The 21,838-nt window shown below is 33.1% G+C and overlaps 1 protein-coding gene across 4 annotated transcripts in view; it reads left to right on the plus strand.

The window, feature by feature from the left end:
- Positions 1-17,254, plus strand: part of LOC131040826 (uncharacterized) — a 42,574-nt gene extending 25,320 nt beyond the window's left edge. The window contains exons 3-13 of one of the 4 annotated variants that reach the window (XM_059219659.1): positions 13,276-13,362; positions 13,689-13,807; positions 13,908-14,072; positions 14,179-14,274; positions 14,364-15,032; positions 15,134-15,440; positions 15,535-15,651; positions 15,746-15,826; positions 15,915-16,055; positions 16,236-16,527; positions 16,617-17,254. In XM_059219659.1, coding sequence (XP_059075642.1) covers positions 13,276-13,362; positions 13,689-13,807; positions 13,908-14,072; positions 14,179-14,274; positions 14,364-15,032; positions 15,134-15,440; positions 15,535-15,651; positions 15,746-15,826; positions 15,915-16,055; positions 16,236-16,294 — 1,841 coding nt within the window. In that variant the 3' untranslated portion in view covers positions 16,295-16,527; positions 16,617-17,254. The remainder of the gene's footprint in view (positions 1-13,275; positions 13,363-13,688; positions 13,808-13,907; positions 14,073-14,178; positions 14,275-14,363; positions 15,033-15,133; positions 15,441-15,534; positions 15,652-15,745; positions 15,827-15,914; positions 16,056-16,235; positions 16,528-16,616) is intronic. The other 3 variants (XM_057973781.2, XM_059219660.1, XM_059219661.1) reach the window with 3 other exon arrangements.
- Positions 17,255-21,838: the final 4,584 nt, after the last annotated feature.

Consider the following 21,838-nt stretch of genomic DNA (forward strand, 5'->3'; position numbering starts at 1 on the left):
GCTTAAATGAGAGCGGTGTTATTAGGAATGAGATTGCGAATCAAGATTGGAGCAAAGAAAGTTCACCTAGATGGGGATTCCTTAATAGTAATCAATGTCATTCGTAATAATAGGGAACCAAATTCAATCTTGGCCAAATGGTGAAATCTAATTAGATAAGTTATAGCAATATTGGATGATTTTAAAGTGACCCACATATATAGAGAATGGAATGGGTGAGCTGATAATTTGGCAAACGTTATGACTAATAGGTATAGAAGACCAATCAAATTTCAAGGTTTATGCTAAAACTTAGCCTTAAAGTGCCTACAGAAAGGAATTTGAATTTGAATTTGTTTGTATAGGAGGTATCCATTAAAATCCTCCATATGGAGTTAATAAGGAAGATAAATAGCTAAAATTTTCATTAATAAGGAAAGACACCGAAGTAAGTAATATGTCGAGTTAGTCTAGCCACTCTAGCAAGAGGAATTCATAAGAGTTAGATGGATGGGAAAAGGAGTGAAGAAAGTAATCACCATTTAAAAAAAGGTTCAAAATTATCACCAAATCTAACTTAATGAGGAAAGGACAAAAACCTTGATGTCATCTACCTCTAGCCTAGCATCAAGGAATACTAATGTAAGAAATCATAAAAAATGGGATAAAGGAATGAATTTTTAGACAATGATCACATGAATAGTTAAGTAGACCCAAAATAAAATTAAATATGATAAAAGACTGGAAAAGTGACCAAAATTTCCAAAATTAAACAACAACCTTAACCAATTTTTTCTTGAGAATGTAGAAGGAGACAGTGGAGACCCTAATATGCCTAACAATAAGGGAAATGAAAATGGCATTTTGTAGGAGAGATAATAGAGAAGAGGCTAAACACTATTCTGAAACAGGACCACCCATTAGTACTATATGCAATTAAGGCAATTTTAGGAGAAGATTACCTAATGGTAGATCATAGGTATCACACCAATTCAGACTAATCCTCAATGTTTTTGGAATTAGCATTGGATAGAGGTTTGAGCAAGGAAATGGGAAGGGACTTAAACAAGGCATTATTGAAAGCCCAATTTTTAGGAGGGATGGAGGAAACACTATGGAATATTGTAGAAAATTGGATCCCATTTCTCAAATATTATGATAAAAAAGGGGAAGAATTAGAAAAGCTACCCATAATTGTGCTTGACGATGAAATAGATTACCAGGATAACAAGGTCAGAGTATAAGATGTATGAACTTCCTGCTAAACTAGACAAATGTGGTAGTAAAACTAGACCTCAAGTGGATAGCAGTTTTCATAGAATAGGAACAAAAAGACACAAGTGCCTCAGAAGATGAAAATTAAGAGGAGAAGGAAAAATTGTGGTTGGCCTTGAAGGAACATGCAAACAAGGAGAATGGGAGCGGAACAAAGGATGAGGATGAAAAGCAATAATAGAGAAAAGAGGATCATGGGAAGAATGAAGGATTGATGAATGCCCCTACAAGTTTGGAAAAGATATAATGTTGTTTGGCTTTAATTTTTGGCAGCGTTGATAGGAATATATAGGATTAATTAATTAAAGATAGCAAATAGATAGAATGTTGTTGGTAGATAGATGTATGGTGAACAAAGTAAGTAAATTTGAAGTTCAAGGGGAATATGGACCGAAAGGCTATTTTATAAAATTTATGGTGATTAAGATAGCAGACTTTATAGTTTGAATAGTTTATAAGGTATTCTTAGAAGGAGCTCATTGGATGAGTGTTATGAATCTGTATCTTTTTTGCAATTCAATGACTAGCCCTAACCTATAGTTTATTTATCAATTTTTTTTTTTAAGATAATTCCCTTTCCAAATGATCCACCTAATAGACCTATCAGAAGAGATAAAATGTTAAACTAAAAAATATTTAAGAATTATTTCCCTATAGGACACAAATATTCCGCTTAGTGTAGAGCACCAACCCTCGATGCTAAGTGGCTAGTAACCACAATCTTTTAAACTCCCAAAGTAGGAAATGAACCCAAAATCTCCCTACTAAAGACATATTTGTTTTCCTAGTAAGAAAATTTCATTCCACTTTTGACAACAATAACATTGCCATAAAAATGATTAGAATTATTTTAAAGCAAAGAGAATACCCATAAATCTAAAAAAATTTCCATGTACAAATCCAATTCAATCCATAGGATTTGATGCAAGGAGGTGCATTTAGGAATCATTATCAATAACACTAATTCTTATGCCACAAAACAATAGAATTAGAGGCTTCACGAAAATTATCTAAGTGATGCAAGGCATGATTCATATGTTCATCCTTTTTTAAGAGAGCGAGGAAAAAGTCATCCACAAAATCACCATTAACAATTTGAGTTGAAGAATTAGGTATAGATATACACTTAATTAGCAAGTTAGACATAGAATGAGATACAAAGTAACCAAACCTTTGAGTAGAAAGTTCATAAAGAGCCAAAGCTAAAGGACAACCTTGCTAAATAGACCTTAAAAGACCAAAGAAATTATATTATTGATTATTGATAGTAATACAAACATTGTAAAGCTATCTATATAAATTATTAAAAAATGGAATGAATTAGGGCCCAAATTACAAAGCTTGTAATATTGACAAGATAGGAGGTCATTTAATGCAATTGTAGACCTTTGAAAAATCAAATAAATATTGAACATATTATTTTGATGAGAGCACTAATCCCATTTCATACCTTTCAAATCTATATTTATACTATCTAAAATATCTCCAGACTTGAGGAAATTAGTTTTATTGGGCCTCAAGGTTTGAAAGAGATTATGCGACTCCAAAGCCAAGGCTTTGGAAATGATCTTATATGAAACATTGGGAAAGGTAATGGGCCTCCAATTGCAAACCTCCTTCAAATATTCATTTTAGATGTGTATCTAATATTCTATTTATTGCTAATTTTTCTTAAATATTTTGAATGAGAAAATTTAATATATACTTTATGTAGTTCATCACTGATACAATTCCAAAGGGCCTAGTGTGATTCAAATACAAGATATCGCAACCAAAATAATTTCATTGGCCATGATATGGGTAGCTTCCTTGACGTCTACAATGAAATTTTATTCTCACAAAATGCTTATTAAGTAGAGGAAATCTAAGAGGGAACAACCTTAAGTCACTCCTTTAAAATGAAGGTTGTGTTTAGGAGAGTTTTCCTATGCTTTAAAAACTTGTTCAATATTTAATAAAAAAATAGAGAATATTAGGAAGTTATCTTAAGAAAAACACTCTCATCTCTAATCTATTTTTATGCCATGTAAAATATGGCAAGTTCTAAGAACTTGGAATTGTTGTTCAAGGGCTATGTCTTTAGTCTTAAGCCAACACAATTTGGCTTTGATTTTATTTCAATTAGTAGAATGATTGTCAATAATTTTCTTGTGTTGGTGAACTTAGCCACCCTAATTTGCAAAGTAAGAGAGAAGAGAGCAACTTCAAGAACTTTAGTTGTGTGGAAAATCTAGTTTTTAATCATAAGGGTAAATTCTCTTTCTACCAAATTCTTAATTAACAATGTGTTAACTATGTCTTAGATTTTGGTTTTGAAAGAGAAGAAGATAAAACGTAAAAATTTTTATATTATGCACATTATTGTAAAATATACAAAGCTTTTATGAAATTGTATCTTAATAAATTTTGTAGAATGAAGATAAAATATCAATATACAAACTCTTATATAGACTTGCAACTACAATATCAACCCTCTTGAATATTTTCTTTATAACTAATAGAAAGAAAATCTAGTCATCTTAGAAAATGCTATGAATATAATCAAATTTTAGATACAACATGACATGTTAATTTAAAAAATATTTGCATTCTACTACTTATATTTATTAGTAAATTTCATCTCATAAAAAGTATAAGCGAAAATGGTAAGATGCAATGGAGTAAATATCTTATTTTGCCATCATAAATCTATGAAAAATGGACTTAGAGATTGTGTCACTACTAATATCAATGATGAGAAATTGTTTAATATTCCTTTTCTCTTCTAGAACAAACCCTTCTTCTTTTCTGTTCACCATACACAATCAATAACTACAAATGAAAATTTAATATACCATTTTTTTGACATAAAAATTATATATTGAAATTTTTTTAAAAAATCACACAAAGTAATGCAACTAGTTAGCTACCTAGATAAAAAACTATGCCAATACTAACCATTCAAAGAAACCAAACAAATGTGGAATGACAACATACATACCACAAATGCCACGAAATCTATTATAACATTTCATGCTTATAATTTAAACTTTAGCATACATTGCAACTTCTTAGAACGCAATATCTTAACCATGGAGACAAACCATTTGAAAAATATTGTCCAAATGATAGCTAATCTTCACATTTTCCTTGGGAACACTTGCAGTTGAAAACATAATGAAATAATTTAAAAAATGATGTTAAGGTAAACTAAAGAGCATTCACAGTTATTGATGAATATTACGATTTGAAAAATAGATAAACATCTACTTTTCCATAAATTAAGGAAAATAGCATGCCTCATGGAATATACAACCTCATTACCCTGCAAACAATAACCTAAAATGGCTTATTTCCTTAGCTAAATATCAATTTTGTTTCTTACCTTTAAAAAGGCCCATATGAGTCTTCTACCAAATTTCCCATTAAATCCATGATTGAATAAAAATAGAAACATATTTTTAAAGAAAAAACTTGGAGAGAACTAAATGCTCGAGTTTGATTGTCTAAAAACAAAGACTAACCTTTTTTTTTTCATTAAATGGCATATAGCCTAAAATATATATTAATATAATAGAATAATTAAAATTTATAGGATAAATGCAACTATAAAAAGGTAAATATATAGCCAGTCCTAAACTATGGATTGAAACCACCATTAATGAATGCTACAATCACCCTGAAAGAACCCAATCCCACCCTAAATCACCCTAAATACAAAATAATGCTACAACTAGCATGAAAGAACCAAATTCCACCCTAAATCATTAACAACTATTAAAAATAAGAGCATAACCAAATAGCCCCCCCCCAAAAAGAGCTAACATAGTTACATTTTTGGATAATTTTCCGCTATTTCTTCATTTTTTGTGTTTCCTCTCCATACTTTTTTTTTCTTTGAATTGATAGCCCATAAAATAACCTTTGTGTTTAGCCTTGGCCTCTTCCTTGAGATGTTGACCACCTGTATTTTGTGAATGTTCTTTGCAGAGAATCAACTAATGAAGGGCACAAAATATCAGCAAACTGACCCACAATAGTAGGTGAAATATTTTTTGTGAAGAGTGCCAATTTATTTTCAAACAATTTATAATTATCTGATTCCAAACCAATCTTCATAGCATCATAAATTTTCTCATATGCTAGCTAATTTTTGAGATATTTTCTTGGAAAAATCTATCTACCTAGCCCTTCCTTAAAAAAGATCATACTTTTTAATAGCCCTATCTAAATATTCCCCATAAATGAAATCATCATTGACAAATTGCATTGCAATTTGGATTAATAACCCATAATTTTCCAATATGTCAAAACTATTAGAAAGAAAGACAAAGACAACTTGAAAAGGATAAAGGATGCATGATGCCTTTTGATACAACAACTCTTCTCCAACCACTATGATAATGGCTATCCGCACCTTCAAACAATCCCACATGAAAATACATTTTAAATGCTCTACAGTGAATTCCCTAGAGGTAGGAAACTTCCACCCCTTGAAAGACATTGAAATGCTATGGTTAAGAAGTTTATACTCCATCCTACCACCTTCTAGCCAACACCCACTTTGAAACATACCAACTACATGTAAGGAAATAAGTAACTTCACTTTTTAATAACCGAACACCTATCCATCACACAAAATTTAGTAGATAGTCTTAGTACATTTGCGATAAATCACACATGTAAACCAATTGTGAAGTGATAAATTGGGCAATTCAGGTGCATTGGAAAAACCATCCCATCTCACATATTTGAAATCATCATGACCCTCTCATTCCCAAATATAAAAACTTCAAGTGAAGAGATGGATATTTAACCAACAAAGACACTTGGCTAATAAAACAACGTTTAATTAAATGTCCAGTAAGAAAAACTTCCAATCGAGAATTACACACATTTCCTTGTACTAGATAACATCACTAAATGATGTCACAAATCTATCACCAAATATACAAAATCACAAACACATTATCGTCTAATTAGGGGGTCCATCATGAACCATAATTGTTTCTAGCTCATCATCGAGCATGAAGTCATCCTTATTGGACATGATTTCTCCTTCACCCAAGTGACACCCTTTGTTTGCCAACACATCTATCACCATGTTGGCCCGTCTATAACAATGCATTATTTGATAATCCTAAAGTTCCTCCATTGTAAAAGAAAAGACTAATTTCGATTGAGAAAGTTAAATAGTGTTTTAGAAAGTTACACATAAACTTATAAACTTATTTGTTTTCATCCTTTTTCATAAACAACAAATATACATAAAAGAATTATTTAAAATTTGCTTAACTAGAATTATAAACTAATTAAATCATTAACACAAAAGTACCACTTAATTGTATAATATAATAGTTCTAACACTTTCACTCTATTGTATTGCAATAAAAAACAAGAGCTGTGAGGCAGCATGAGTCCCTGCCATTAGCTAAAAAATTGTAAACTATAGTTCTTTGTCAATACAGCTTGACTATATTGGCACAAGCAGATGGTTTAACTTTCTATATATCGCTCTGTCTCAATAATTTGGAAAAATATTGTGAAATATTGTAACCTTTGTTATATTTTTCATTCTCTGCTTTATGTAGGCTTTCCTAGTGGAAGAATTGAATTCAAAAATCAGTTTCTTATAAAAAAGCAATATGTCAATAATTTAAATGCAAAAGGCATGTGACAAAACACATTATAGAGCAAAGAAATACAATTGTTTAATAAAGTCATATGCATCACTCGAATGGGTTCACTTTAAATGAAAGACATTTTACATCAAACCTAGCACTCACTAAGGATTTGTTAGATACTAGAGGATATGCAATCCTAACAAAATAAATAAATAATTGAAGATGACTCGAACAACCTTTTTATATATTAAAAGAAGTTCAACTATCAGTCAGAAGCAGAAACTTTGAGAATGATCTGATATCAAACTATATATATACTCTTTTCAGTCTCATTGCTTCCTTGAAAATACATCAACTTGGTAACAAAAGTTCATACTGAGTACCAATATACAGGAAATATGAACCATGGTAGATTTCTTTTATAGATTTCAATTAGTTAAAGTTTCACAATGTTTGTCAATTTGTACTCCTATCATAATACGTAAATTTAACCAGTTAGAATGTAGCAGTTCAGCTGGAAAAGTTAAATGTTTAAAAAATTAAAACACTATATGTATGCAAATGGGATTGTAAGCTATTTAATTGTTGCAGCATTGAGTTATTGATTGTTGTCGGCTTCTATATACAAATTTCTGCAAAATTAGACATTGACAAGTATGAGTTCATCAATAAGAAATAATGGATTTATAGCTAAAGCATGAAAAATATCATTTGCAGAAAATTTGTCTTGGTAAAATAGCAGAAGTATAAGTGATAAATATTCATTTGTATTCTAATTCATGTTTATATATAGTTTTATAATCTTCTATTTATTTGTTAAATTTTAGATTCTGATCTACATATAAAAGGTAAGTTGTTGACGAGTTTCAGAAATCAGTTCGAATTATCAGGAATTGTTGAAGAGCTTAAAATGATATTCTCATACTTATGGAGTTTGAAGCAATGTTTAATTTCATAAACATAAATTTTGTCCTATTGAAGTTCGGGTTTGAAAATTAAATATATTTGACATAGTAATTTTGATATCCCTATTTTATGACTTGCTGAAAAGCATATCTCTATAATTGTTTAAGAGTAAAAAATGCATTGTATATTAGAAAATAAAAGGCAACACTTATGTTTCAATTTGAAATGTTTATAGCTTTGACCATTTAATTTGTCTATGCGTTAAATTCATACACATTATGAAATGCTTGAGTCTGAATGATTTTGAACACCATGATACTATTATCAAGTAATTTGTTTACAAAATCAGAGTCCTTTCCCTACTCATCAATGAACTTCTCTACAGTTAAATGCAAAGGTTGCCTAACAAGGATTTGAAGGATATAATGGTTTAGTTAAAATTTTGATGCATCTTACTGTTTTTCAAATAGCTTGACTTAGATATTGTTGAAAGTAAAATGAGTAGGAAACACAACATAAAACAGTTAAAACATACCTAATTACTTCTGCTTCTGATATTTTCTCCTACTTCAGATCTTTATGTACCTTTGCATTCAATGGCTTTAGAGAAACTAATCCAAAAATCAGAAGTTTAGAAAATATTGAAAAAAAATAACATGAAACTAAAGCAAATTAAAAGCCCTTTTTAAGAAAATTTGAAATTTTTTTTTTTTTACCTTTGACCAATTTCAAGTCTTTGCAACAGCTGAGAACAAATCAAGGAAATAGCTTGAAAACCTTGAGCAAATTCTCTAGCAAATTGGAACACGGAAAAATTCTGGAACCAAGAAATGTATAGTAGGCAAGTTTTATCAATGTCACGAAAATTAAAACTGCAACACTATAGTTGGCATTATGTCTTTTGATTTTTGCTCTTCATTCATTGTTGATTTTTTTTTATCAAATTTTTTCTTAAAACCCCCAGTCCTATAATATAATTTCAGAAACAATTGACAACTGATATTTGCTAGAACAATAATAACTAGTTGTAACCTGCCAAGAACCTGTTTTCAAAATTACTATAAAATGGCAATTTCAAACCCTAATGTATATAATGATGTTTATTTTCCATGATAATTATGTCAAGTAAGGAGGAATGTAGTGCAACTTAGGAATGAACTATTAGGGTACGGGTTGAAAGCCCATGGGTATCTTGAATATTTCTCTCATACTATATGGTTTTGTCTTCATGGAGCTAGTTTTTGCTAATTTAGCTGGTTCTTGGGGAAAAAATGCATGCTTTGTATGGAAAAGTGTTTCTCTTTCCTGCAAGACTATCTAGATTGTTATTGTACTATATTTTGATATATTGTGTCTCGATAAGCTTTATCTAAGGGTGAGGGAAATATATATGTGATATGAATCATTTTTTTCACAATAAAGTTTTTTCAATTGTAACAAAATGTCAAGCCCTAATCTACAAAGCCTATGACTAATGGAAGGTAACCATTCTATAGTTCATAAACATACTAGAATAAGCCTAATTTGTAACCTTCATAATGAGATTTTTACTTTCCTCTTGAACTTTTATCATTGAAACTCCTTAGTGAAAACTAATAATGTTGTTATGACTTCTAATAAAAGTTAATCCATTTGTAAGCACTAAAAATTGATGAGTAAATAAGCATTTGGTTCATCTTTCAACTCTAGATTTAAGTGCTAATGTGGATCATTGCTTCAACTTCAGCAAGCAATCTAGTAAATTTCAATGAAACAAAGATGTTGTATAAAGTAAATAGAGAGGCATGCAATTAGTACAGGATACCCAATGCAGAGGGTGAGAAGGATAGAAAAAGTTTTCAGAAAATGAGATTAGAATATTTTTGGTCTAGGCAGTATAAATTTGTTAATTGTCTCAAGAAATTGGATATAGGGATTCATGGTGAGAGTAAAAATATCAGACTTAAGATTATTATCTTTGCAAGAATGACATTGCATAGAATATAATCCAAGTCTTTTTTAAAATGCTTATCAACATATGTTCAATAAATGGTAATGCAAGAGGGTAGTGATAGCAGTAGTAGAGTGACATATAAGAAGAATAAAACATGCGTACAATTGATCTAGATGGGTCAATGGGTCAAATCAGTTTTTTAACTAATGAAATAAAGCATAATTATTTTCAACTCCATTTTAATATTACTATAGGTAAAGCTTTCTAACCACAGTATACCTTAAAGGGAATTGATTACTAAAAATGAGCATTGTGGGCTGCAGTCAGGTTAGCTGTTATTGCCAGTGTTCAATACAATAATCTTATTCAATGAGATGCTCTATCACTATTTCAAATGGTCAAACAATTTACAGAAACCTACATGCTTTCAAATTCAAATTACTAGAAGGTGATTAATAAGTGTACTTGTTTACCCATTTACACAAGTCTGTAATTATTGGAGACTTTTTTTCTTTTTTCTTTTGTATGCTTCCACATTTTGTACAATGAGCATTGCGGGTTACGACCCGATTAGCTGCTATATCCACCATACAAAGAAAATCATATTCAATGAGTTTCGCTCTTTCACTTTTTGCCTTGTGAAAGCACATACTTCAGATTACAGATTTCCAATAATTGAGCATATGTAGATTAGTCTTCAAGGAGATTGTGTGTGCAGAATATGCACAGTGTGTTGGGTTATGAACTTGAATATGCACAGTGTGTCGGGTACCAAAATTTAAAGCTGTTAGTTCACTGTCATGCAAAATCAGCTCCAAACTTGCAGCACTTAGTAATTAGCAAATTGAAACACTTCAAGAGTAGTGTGCATTATTGAACAGTTCGTCAAGCACAAGGGTTTGTCCCACTAGTCTAGTAAACGTTCATAAAAGTTATACTTTTCAATACTTTCTCATTTCAAAGGTACCTCACATGGACCTATACTAACCATACAAAAATTAACAGCATAGCATTGTTGAGATCATGCCATACACTACAAAATTTAAGTTTCCAAGACCATGTATTATATTGTAGCCAGAGTTCTCCAAACAGTTGATAGAAATTGAAAGCCAATTTTACTATATCTATAGACTATAGACATAATCAGCCATTGTAACCCTCCTCTAATGCATAGTTGGTGTCTCAACTTAATGACCATTTACACTTGGGATTTGCAATGATAGAGATTTTGCAAATAGGGCTGTGTTGGCTTTACTTTCTATTAATAAAATGTAGTTTTATTGTAAAGCCATGCCAAAGAACTTAGAGGAATGCACAGAAGCTAAGATAGGAACAATTTACAAACAGTAAACTTGCTACTGTTGTCTCTGATCTCTATTAGTGACCAATGGTTTCTTTCAATCAAAATGAGATCCCTGTTTTCTATTCAGCAAGAGAATGGTAGAGGGCACAACAATTAAAATTGGATTTTTTAAAACCCTAAAATGAATTAAATCTTGTACTCAATAAAGATTTTGCAAATAGGGTTTGTGGTGGCTTTACTTTTCTATTAATAAAATGTAGTTTTATTGTAAAACCAAGTCAAAGAGAAAAGTAGAGAACCTAACATAGGAACAATTCACAAACACTTACTCTCTATTGTTGTTTTGTCCAGCTGACTGCGTGCAGAATTATTACTTATTTTTCTACCCAGGTGACTGCTGCAGAATTATTACTTATTTTTTACTATAGGATTCATTGCCAGTGAAAATACTCTGACCTTTGTGAGTGACTAGTACTTTCAATGAAGAGGGGATCTCTATTTTCTGAGCTTTATGGTCTGTGGTCTTTACAATATAGCTACAAGCTGACATTTGAAGCTTATTTGTAGAGTTTATCTGGAAGCTTCCACGATAGGCATGTATGTTGGCATGTGGTTTTGTTGGTTGGGAACATGTATCTGGCAGGACAGGGTTCTTTATTTATTTGGAAGCTTCAATGGTGGTCACTTATGTGGTCATGTGGCTTTGTTGGTTACAAATTCTGAGAGCCATACAAAGTAATGGGTTTTGACGAGTCTGACATTGTTTGAGCTAGGGAGTGATGGTATACTCCAACATTGTAATATGGATCATGTACAACTTGATATATTGTGTGAATCTAATCATGGAGTTGCGGGTGGTCCTTATGGGGGTAAAGCGAGAACCCACAAGATTAGCCTGGCCTTTGGTGGCTTGTCATATTATCCTTATGCTGATGAGATGAGCTGAAGCCGGTCAGGCCTTACTGGGACTAAGAAATCTTTCTCACTCAGGAGAGAGACGAAGTGAAATTTGAAACAAAGGGAAGGTAATAAGGGACAAAACTCTAGAATCAAGGGAATTTAATTAAATGACTCTGAAATGCACTGAATCAGAGATTGTTTCCATTGAGCGCAACCTCTGTGGTTATTTTTATCTAGATTTCAGTCATTTTCAGCTCTAATAAGAAAGCGATAGAAAGTTGCAAACCCTAGATGAAATTTCAAAAACTAACAAAAAATATTCCTGCAATTTGGAAACCAAATCATACCTACCTAAATGCAGTTTCAGAACTACCAAAAATATCCAGGAATTTGGGAAGCAAATAATACCTAAATGTTAGCCCGCTGAAAATACTTCGGCCTCTGTTACTGATTAATGCTTCAGTCAAAATGAAACTCCTCTGTTACTGATTAATGCTTCCAATCAAGATTAAATTCATCTTTTCTGTGTAGCACGAAAATAGTAAAATAGTAGAGTGTACACAATGAAAACAAGTTTTTCTTTAAACCTAAAAATTAATGAAATCTGTACAGCATTCCATAAGTAAGTACTGATTATAATTAAATCTGCATCAATTCATTTATTTTAAATCTATGCTTTTGGTGTGATGGCCAAATCTACATGGTATCAGAGCACAGGTCATCAGTTCGAGTCCCTCAAGCCCTAGACCCTTTATCCGCGTAAGCTTGGCTTATCGACGTGGTACGTAGTGGGTTTGAATCGTGTGGGGGGTGTTGGCGTAGCAACTATATACACGATGAGATCCCTCTCAACCAACAGTATGTGCTTTTGGTGTGATGGCAAAATCTACAGTATAGGAAGAATTGAGTTGGCAGAGCTAAAAATAAGAAATCTAAGAATTTTTTTTTGCATGGAGTAGTTAATTGTAATTGTGTATGAATTTGCGTGTGTGTTTTTCTATTTTAAGCTGTTCCTTGAATCATTGAAGACCTCTATATATATTGAAGTAATTTGTCAATGAGTTTATATGATCTTTATAATCAGCTGATCCTTGATCTTGAAATAAAGAAGGTTTTATAATTCATTTGAATAAATAGAAAATCTACTATTGAAAAAAATTGTGTGAAATTATTTTTCTTCATGATTACATGTTGTTAATAGAGAATATAAACACAAACAAATATATTAAAAATTAAAATTAAAACACAGATGCCCTCATTAGCTGTTATCTGTAAAAATGGAACAAAACAAAGCTTACCGTTTGTTGTTCATTCAAAGTTGCCTCATTAGCTGTCACATGCGCGTACACTAATGGCCTACTTTTGAAACGTGGCAGTTCTGACAGCTCTTAAGCTTGGAGGTGTGCATGTAAAGAATGTAATAGAAGGGGACCCAGACCAACCAACTATCCACGATAGCGTCGGTATGTAACTATTGCATCAATGTAAATTCAATCTCTCAGTTCAAGATGTAAGTGGAGCTCGGTTCCAAATGTTAAAAAATCAATCTTGTGATCGAGGTAGAACTCCGTTCAAGATGTAGAGAGCCAACCTTTTAGTCAAGTTACCTATTAATTTTAGTGAGATCCTCCTCCACTTCAAAATCCAGTTTTGAGGTTGTTAAAATTCCCTATTAATTGAAAGATACTTTTGGCCTATAGTAAAATGGTTCTTCTGCGCAATAATAAGAGTTAAGATATTTCCTTAAAACTTATATACCTCATCGTAAATGTGATTTGCACTGTGCCAGGAAGAAGAGTTTTTGCAGAGGGCCTGGCTGCACTTTTTCTAAATCCATATGTTAAGTCACCTGTGACTGTGGGCATCTCAGGTGAATGGGGAATTGGCAAGTCCAGTTTAATGTTGCAGGTACGTTTTCTATACCTTTTTTCTAAGTGCTTTCACATATTTTCTCTTCATATAATGTTGATGAGATTCATGAAACATTAACAATTTACACAAACGACAGACTGAAATGATTTTGATACAAGCGGCAGCTCAGCAAGCGTTTCCAAATATTCTACCAATCGAGGATTTTCCACAACAGTTCAAGCTAACTCGGAAAGATAGAAAAAAATACAATAAAGTTAGGGATGGAGTGAAAGCTTTATTGGCAGCCACTAGAACAGATAACGTGAGTACATGATATGAAGCAATACATTAAATCAACACTGGTGAAAGAGTAATAATAGAGCATTAACCGTCATGAATCCTCTAAAGCTTTTGCACCTGCCCAACAGATTGTTGGTGATCCACTTGTCTATTTTCTTGACAATTATCAAGACAAATACCACCAAGTTTATAAATCATTAGCACTCATGGAACGCGGTGAGATGGTGAGTTTTTCCTAGCTTTGTGGGTTTCCTTACAAGTAACCTAGTAATTTCAGGCCTCATTGTTTCACATGTCTCAATTTGGTTTGAAGGATAAAACGTTAGATTCAAGTGCCAACCTGCACAAGATTCCTAATGTTCTAACTGTTCGCTATAACGCATGGCATTACCGGAATGAGTTAGAAGCGTGGGCAGGCTTGGCTGTTACAATAACAAAGGCGATGGAAGAATCAATGACAGAGTCCCAGAGAATTAGGTCTCGCTGGCGATACACAAAGAATGAACGAGGAGGCGAAATACTTCTACAATTTCTTTTGCCGTGCATCCTTGCTCTTTTTCTTTCGGGTTTGGCTACTTGGACAGTCTGGATGTTGTTAAGAAGATCAAAGCACAGTGATCTCGAAGGCTTAAAATATGGATCGATAGCTATAACTCTAGTAGTAATTTTTTGGACTGTAATGAGACAGTTGCTTTCTGTTTTTAAACCTGTCACTGTTCAAGTTATGAAATATATTCATCTGCCTGACCATAGCACAAATCTCGGTTATCAGCATCAAGTCATATCTGACATCAAATTCTTAAAAGAACAAATTTGTGAAAAACCTTCTTTGCTTTGGAAATTCCTTGCTGGCAATTGGCTATGGGGTGACACTGTCAAAGGCACGTCCATTCCGAAGTCACATCCGCCTTCCAAAAATGATCTTCGCATGATTGTCTTTGTTGACGATTTAGATAGGTGCGAAGACACCGTCATTTTAAAGGTATTTATAATTTGAATCAGTTTTATGCTTGAACCCTTTAATATGGCGGTAAACGCTGGACATCACTATAATTATAAGCTTTTGGTAAATCGTATTACCAGGTACTCTCTGCAGTTAATTTGGTCTTAGCGGTTTGCGACATCAACGTGATTCTTGGAATGGACAAAAAAATGATCTCAAGAGCAATAGCAAATAATTATCAAAACCAATATCAAGACGATAATAATTCAAATGAGGTTGATGCGGATAATTTGGCGGAGAAATATTTACGCAAGATAATTCAGCTAACCTTGGCCTTGCCAGATCTTGGCAATGATGAAAGAAAAGAGTTTCTAAATCAGCAGTTGGGAGAGGAGATCAAGGAAATTGGCAATGACGTGACAGAGGGGAGCTCACGACCTTCACCAGGTTGCGAAAAATTACAATCCATCCTTGAAATAACAATATGATTCATTTCAATTATGTTACTTTACAAAAGTAAAACAAAATGTCATTGATGCAGGTGCTCAACTGAATGATCCAGAAAACCTACATTTTCTGGTTGATGCAGATGGTCAGTTCAGTGATCAAGAAAACCTTCCACAAAACTATCCACAAACCGGCCCAGATTCTTTAGTAGGTTGTCAAATTATAATCTATCCCTTAAAGGACAAGGCTATTTCAATTCTTTTGCTTTGATTTGAATAAAATAAATCATTTTCTGATAGATGCAGATGTTCAACCCAGTGATGTAGAAAACCCTCATGAAAACCTTCTGCAAAACCATCCACAAAGCGTCCCAGGATCTTTATCAGGTTCTCAAATTACAATCGATCTCTTATAGAAGATAACTTGTCCATTTGATTTGTTTCAGTTTTATTTAAAGGAAACATTTTCTGATAGATGCAGATGCTCAACCCAGTGATGTAAAATACCCACTACAAAACCGTCCGCAAAGTGGCCTAGAGAAGCGGACGGTAATTTTTAAATTACTCAATTGTTTTAGAGCATTGAGGAGTAGGCTTTACGGATGGAATAAGTCAGGTATTACCGTTAGAAGAAGTTTCTCCAAGAGTTTCACATAATAATTATAATTATCTCGATATGATTAAATAATCATTAGAGAGGTTTTAAGAGACGGCTTAAATCACACATTTGGTTTTGAATTTTTAGATTTAAAAACACTAAAAATTGACTCACATTCTTGTTTTGACGTTTCATCAGATCGGGATATGAGGAGGTCGAAACTGAAAAGCACAATAGTAAATAGTCGCAGTTGGTAATGCGAAGATATAGCCATGAAGAACGGCGAGCGATAGCTTTCTTGAGCACACAAACAACAGATGACCCACAGCTTCCTCGGGAATGGAAAAGATTCCTTCTATACCACCGTCTCGCGTGGAACATTTTTCTTATAAGCAAGCAAGGGAAAAACTTATCAGGATGGCAGGTTCAGTTACTTGTATGGACCTTCTGTTGCTGGCAATGGAAAGACAATGTCAACTGTATTACGAAGGTAGCTTTCTTTCTTGTCTTTTATTCATGTTTGAATTAATGGATTCTTAACTCTTACTGATCTCTTTATATGCCTTGTGTATCTCGCAGGATTGGAAGAAGCTTGTGTCTATAAAGGATGACACTGTAAATGACGAGAACCCCTCATTCAAAACTATTGTTGAGCATTATGTTGACAGAAATGTAGAACCTGAGGAAAGGCATAAATGGCAGTTCCTAATTCAGATTTTATTCAAATATGATGTCACCATGGAGAGCATTCAATCTTTTGAAAAGTTTCGACTAAATTGTGACATTGGATATCCCCTTCGGCTTCCTCCAAATGCAATAGAGTCAATCAGCGGCATCTCCAACTTGGAATCTCTCTAAGAAATGTTGTATTTCTTGTTAAGTGGAAGATGAATCAGAGTTATTAGAACCTCAAAAATTATTAGTGCAAGTCCGAAAGCAAGAGCTAAGTAATTTCATATTTTTCAGACAATCATGGCAGATAAATTAATTATCCTCTAATACTATTGCCCATGCCGCCACCTACCAACAAAACTGTGTTTCCAGCCGACTACGCATCGAGTGACTTCTAGAGGCTTCAGTCCACATGATTCTTGTGTTGCACTCTTTCAACTGCAAATCATTAATTTTGTAACTAACTCTTATCCAGAGTCTTCTATGTATCTTCTTATAAGTTCAATTGCAAGGGCCTATATTCAGTAGAGCCCATTTATGGGTTTCTCTCCTGTCTCTTTCCCTCTGCATTTCTGTTTTTATCATGGTATCAGAGCCGATGGTGAAGATCTTGGATGTCGAGTGTACCAGAGTTAGTCAAGACAAAAGTATAGATCAATGGTTTTCCCATGATCTGGTTTGTTTCTCTGTGTTTGTGCTCCAGTTTGCAGCTAGTGTGTCGTGTTATGACTCTGTGTTTTGTATGGCTGGGAGTTGTCGAATCAGTTACATGTCAGATGCATCTCTGTGCAGATTTAATCATTTTATTTCATGCTGATTGCGTAGAGTTTCTCGAGTTTTAATTTGTGGGCATCTTGGATGGATTTGGAGAAGAAATTGTGAGAATAGTGTTGCCTATGTCATCTGCATATTCATCGTTGTTGTCAATTTCCATTGACTGAATCGCATTTGGGGAAGTCAGTTTAATTTTTCTATAATGGGGTCCGTATTTATTGGCAATGTCCTGATTATTTTCACGCAGGGCTCCTTGGCTTTGATAGTCGTGCTTGTTGCGTATTGGTTTACCATGCTTTCTGAGTGGACTACGTGGATAATGGTTGCACTGTTGACTTATATTGTTGTCGTTGTCTTGATCCCTAGTGGCCCTCTATGAATACTTGTAGGGCTTGCTATGTCCAGAGATGAGGAAATCCCAGCTTTGATATATGAGGAAAGCCTGTATCTATATGTGGAATTCTCTGTTCTGTTTGTGTTCTGTTTTCATAAGGAGTTTCCAGCAAGATGTCTGATCATGCTTGAAATGTTTTTGGTTGGAGGTAACAAAATTAGTGTTTTGATGCAAGGGGTGCATGATCGGTGGTACACAACACTCTAGAGTTTGTGGTATACATTATTGATAAACTATGTATCTAAAAAGCATTCCTATAGAACTGGCGAGCACAGTGGCTGGTTACCTATGTGTCTCGGTAGATGGTTTGCTTTTTATATGGACACAATAATTTTAGAAAAAAATTCTGAAATGATGAAAGTTTCCCCATCGTGATGGTCATTGGAACCATGTTAGTGCCGAGTCTCTTGTGATGGTTTGTGGTAAGCCAAAACCACTTGTTTGGGTGAAAAAAACCAAAGTAATGTGAAATTCTAAGTGATTGTATCAGTTGGGGAAAACCCAAATGGTTATGGGTAAACCAGTTAAAAACCCAAAAGTTATTGTAAAAGTGAAGTTTGTAGCGAATCGGTTAAGGGTAAACTGTGAAAACCCAAAGTGATTAGGGGAAACAGAATTTGTTGTAAATGGGTACCTAAAAAGACTTGAGGCCAGGACCCATCCTAATCCGATTATTGGGGGATATCAAAAACAATTCGATAATTAATTTTTGGGGGGATGTTGGCAGATAAATTAATTATCCTCCAGATTTTCCTAGAAACCTCTATCTTCCAGAACTTCTTGCACCAACTTCCCAATTCATTGTATACTATAGTTCTAGAAGAGATCTATAAAAACTTATGTCTTCTAGAAAATTCCTGCACTAACTTCCCAATTCATTGTATACAGCAGTTCTAGACGAGATCTATAAATAGCACAGTCCATGTCTTTTATGTACAACCATCGAGAAGCTTCTTTTAGGTGTCCTCCATAAATCCTCCAGCTAACTCCTTGCTACAGTATAAGAAACATTTATGATGTATTCTCCTATAAATTGAATAGACTGGGCCTGTATTCAATAGAGCCCATTTATGGGTTTCTCTCCTGTCTCTTCTCCTCTGTATTTCTGTGTGTGTTTCTATTTTTATCAAATCATTACTTTAATGAAAAACAAAAGCTTTATGTGTGAACAAATTCACCATTATATTATATAAGGGCATGCAAACCGTGAATCCAAAAGAGCCTGAGAATCTAGTTTTGACAATTATAATTTAGATTATATGTTTCATTTGTCATTAGTATTATTTTTATACACATTTTACTACACCTAAATTTTAAATATTCTTAAACAAACATAAATAAAATGAATCTCTTCTTTAGTTAAGAGCTTTTCCATTTTAAAATGAAAAATGGACATCCATTTCATTATGTTTTTAAATGTTATATTAATATTGAGAAGACAACCGTCTTCTAAATTATTTCAATCTTATCAATGTCAAAATCATAGAAATTATCTAAAAAAATTGTCATTCTCATTTAAGAAATAAAACAAGATTGAAATAGGATATGAAAAATATACGAATTTATAGACAATAAGCCATGCTTATCATTAAAAATCTGAAGTAGGAACTCTTAGATTATTATTTATCACATAAAACATACTAGATTATATTCAATCTCAATTTAGTACCATGTGTTAAATCTTCCATTTTAGTTGTATCTTTAACATACACAACTTATATATATTTTTCATGCTATCTTACCTTAAAAATTCTTCTTACTTATTCAAAGAGCCTTATAAGGTCACCTAGTCCACTCCCTATATTCACTTCTAGAGTTCTTCTATGGTGTGGTTAGTGAGCATATCTTTATGTATTTCATCCATCTCTTGTGACTTTCTATGTATTGATGTGTTTTGTGATGAGTTAGAAGTGTTAGTCATCCATTTTCTTATGATGAAGCTAATGACGCATTCTCATTTTTTATGCATATCTAATCAATTACTATAGTTAAGCAATTACTATAGTTAAGATGTGTAATTACTTATTGAGAACTCTTTTAACATATTATTATGTTTATATAATAATGATGTTAATTTTGATAGATGTAATTTGAGTTACATTAGTTGAAGGATATAAACAACTCATGTGTCCTTTCATGTTTTGATTGATGCCTTTATAGGTTACATTGCTATTTATCCTAGGTAACGTTTAGAATCGTAAGTGATATGTTGAATATGAGCAATCTTGTGACTTTGCGTATAGTTACTATGCTATACTAATGATTGTGAGTGAGTGTAATTTGAGCTTCAATTTGAGGAAATCGAGTGGGTTGAAGCAAGATTTGTATGGAGGAGGTATGCACCCTTCTTAATTTATTTTATTTTAATATGGAAAAAGAATGTGCTAAAGGTAGAAATTGAGGTCTATTTTACATCAATCGTAAGGAATGTGTAGGATTATTCATGTAGTAACATGTATGCACATAGTTAAAAAAAGATGTGGAAAATCAACTTGGTCGTAATTCTTAGCTAATATACTTACTCCTCATTTAATCTCAAAGAGAAAAATTCAGAGTAATATAGTGAAGCATACTTGAGAAGAACTATTAATTAATTACTATTCTTAAACTTAGGATTCCATGGCTTCTTGGTAGATATGATGCTTCTAGTCTTGTGTAAGTCAATCGTTGTGTAGTGAACTCTTATAGTTCCCGATAAGAAAAAAACTTACCCTTGTTATTATGGGTTTTTGTTGCTTATTTTTCTACTCTTGAAGATCATGAAGCTATTAAGGATGCATTGGATTGGAAATGGGATTCAGATGCGCTCTCTCTTTATCTATGGATTCAGTCTTTAAACCCATTAAAAGAGTCTATTAATATTTACACTATCTAGGTAAGACTTCCTTATCTACCCCATTAGTTCTGGTTTAAATTACCTTATGAGGCTATTTAAAATGCTCTCGCTCATTTCCTAAAGTTGGACCTAGATATTAGTAATTTCGCATTATACTTCCTTTGCCCATATCGTTGTCGATATGGATCTTTTGAAGGCTTTACTAGGAGAGATTATTCTTCTATGATTGAGCACCATTAGTCTCAATCGATTGATTATGAGGGAGTTCCTTTATTTTTACAAAAAATTTACTACTGAGAATTTGGCCTATGCCTGTCCTCGTGGGTCTCACTTAAGATCTTCCTCCACTTGGTGGAAGAATTCTTTTTCAAGCCATCTCACGATATTGCCTAGTAACTTAGATGATGCTTGAGATGATTAGGATCATTCGACACCTTATTCTCCTACTGCTTCGATTGGTTTGGATGCCCTCAATGTTGTTTCCTATTTTGTTGCATTGTCGCTTATCCAGTCCTCTTCTTCCTTCTATTTTTCCTAATAACCAGTATTAGTTGCAAGAGGTCTCTCCGTCTTATCATAGTTCTTGTGTGAGTAAAATCTCTTGAGTTAATTTTGATGGTGTCTCTGTTGGCGTATTACATTAGGCATATAGGTTTAAATTTAGTTTTAGGTTTTAAATTGTTAAATAAAATAAATTAGTTAGTAGGTTAGTTGTCGGAAGTTATATTCCCTAAGTTGTTTTATGGGAAATCATGGCTTTATAATAGCCAATGTGCATCATTGTAAAATTATCACGAATGAATCAAATGTGCTGTTTTGGTTTTGCCCTTTGCGCTCAAATATGGTATCGGAGAAATTGATAATCCTGTGGCTGTGAATAAGGTATTTCAGACTGTTGAATTTACTATGGAGAATGGCATACTGGAAGACGTATATGGAGTGTGGATAGCGCTCCAGTTTTAATGATTGGCCAACGTTGTGAAATTTTGTTACACAACTGATTCGCGGACAAGGTTCTAGTAGATAATAGAAGCAAGGTTGCAGAATTACCTCTCTTAGTTCATCTTAATGTATTTCATCGACCTTCATGGCATCTGAACATTCTGGTTAATAGATTGCATTTGG

This window comes from Cryptomeria japonica, chromosome 4 (genome assembly GCF_030272615.1).
Source record: "Cryptomeria japonica chromosome 4, Sugi_1.0, whole genome shotgun sequence".
Taxonomy (NCBI): Eukaryota; Viridiplantae; Streptophyta; class Pinopsida; order Cupressales; family Cupressaceae; genus Cryptomeria; species Cryptomeria japonica.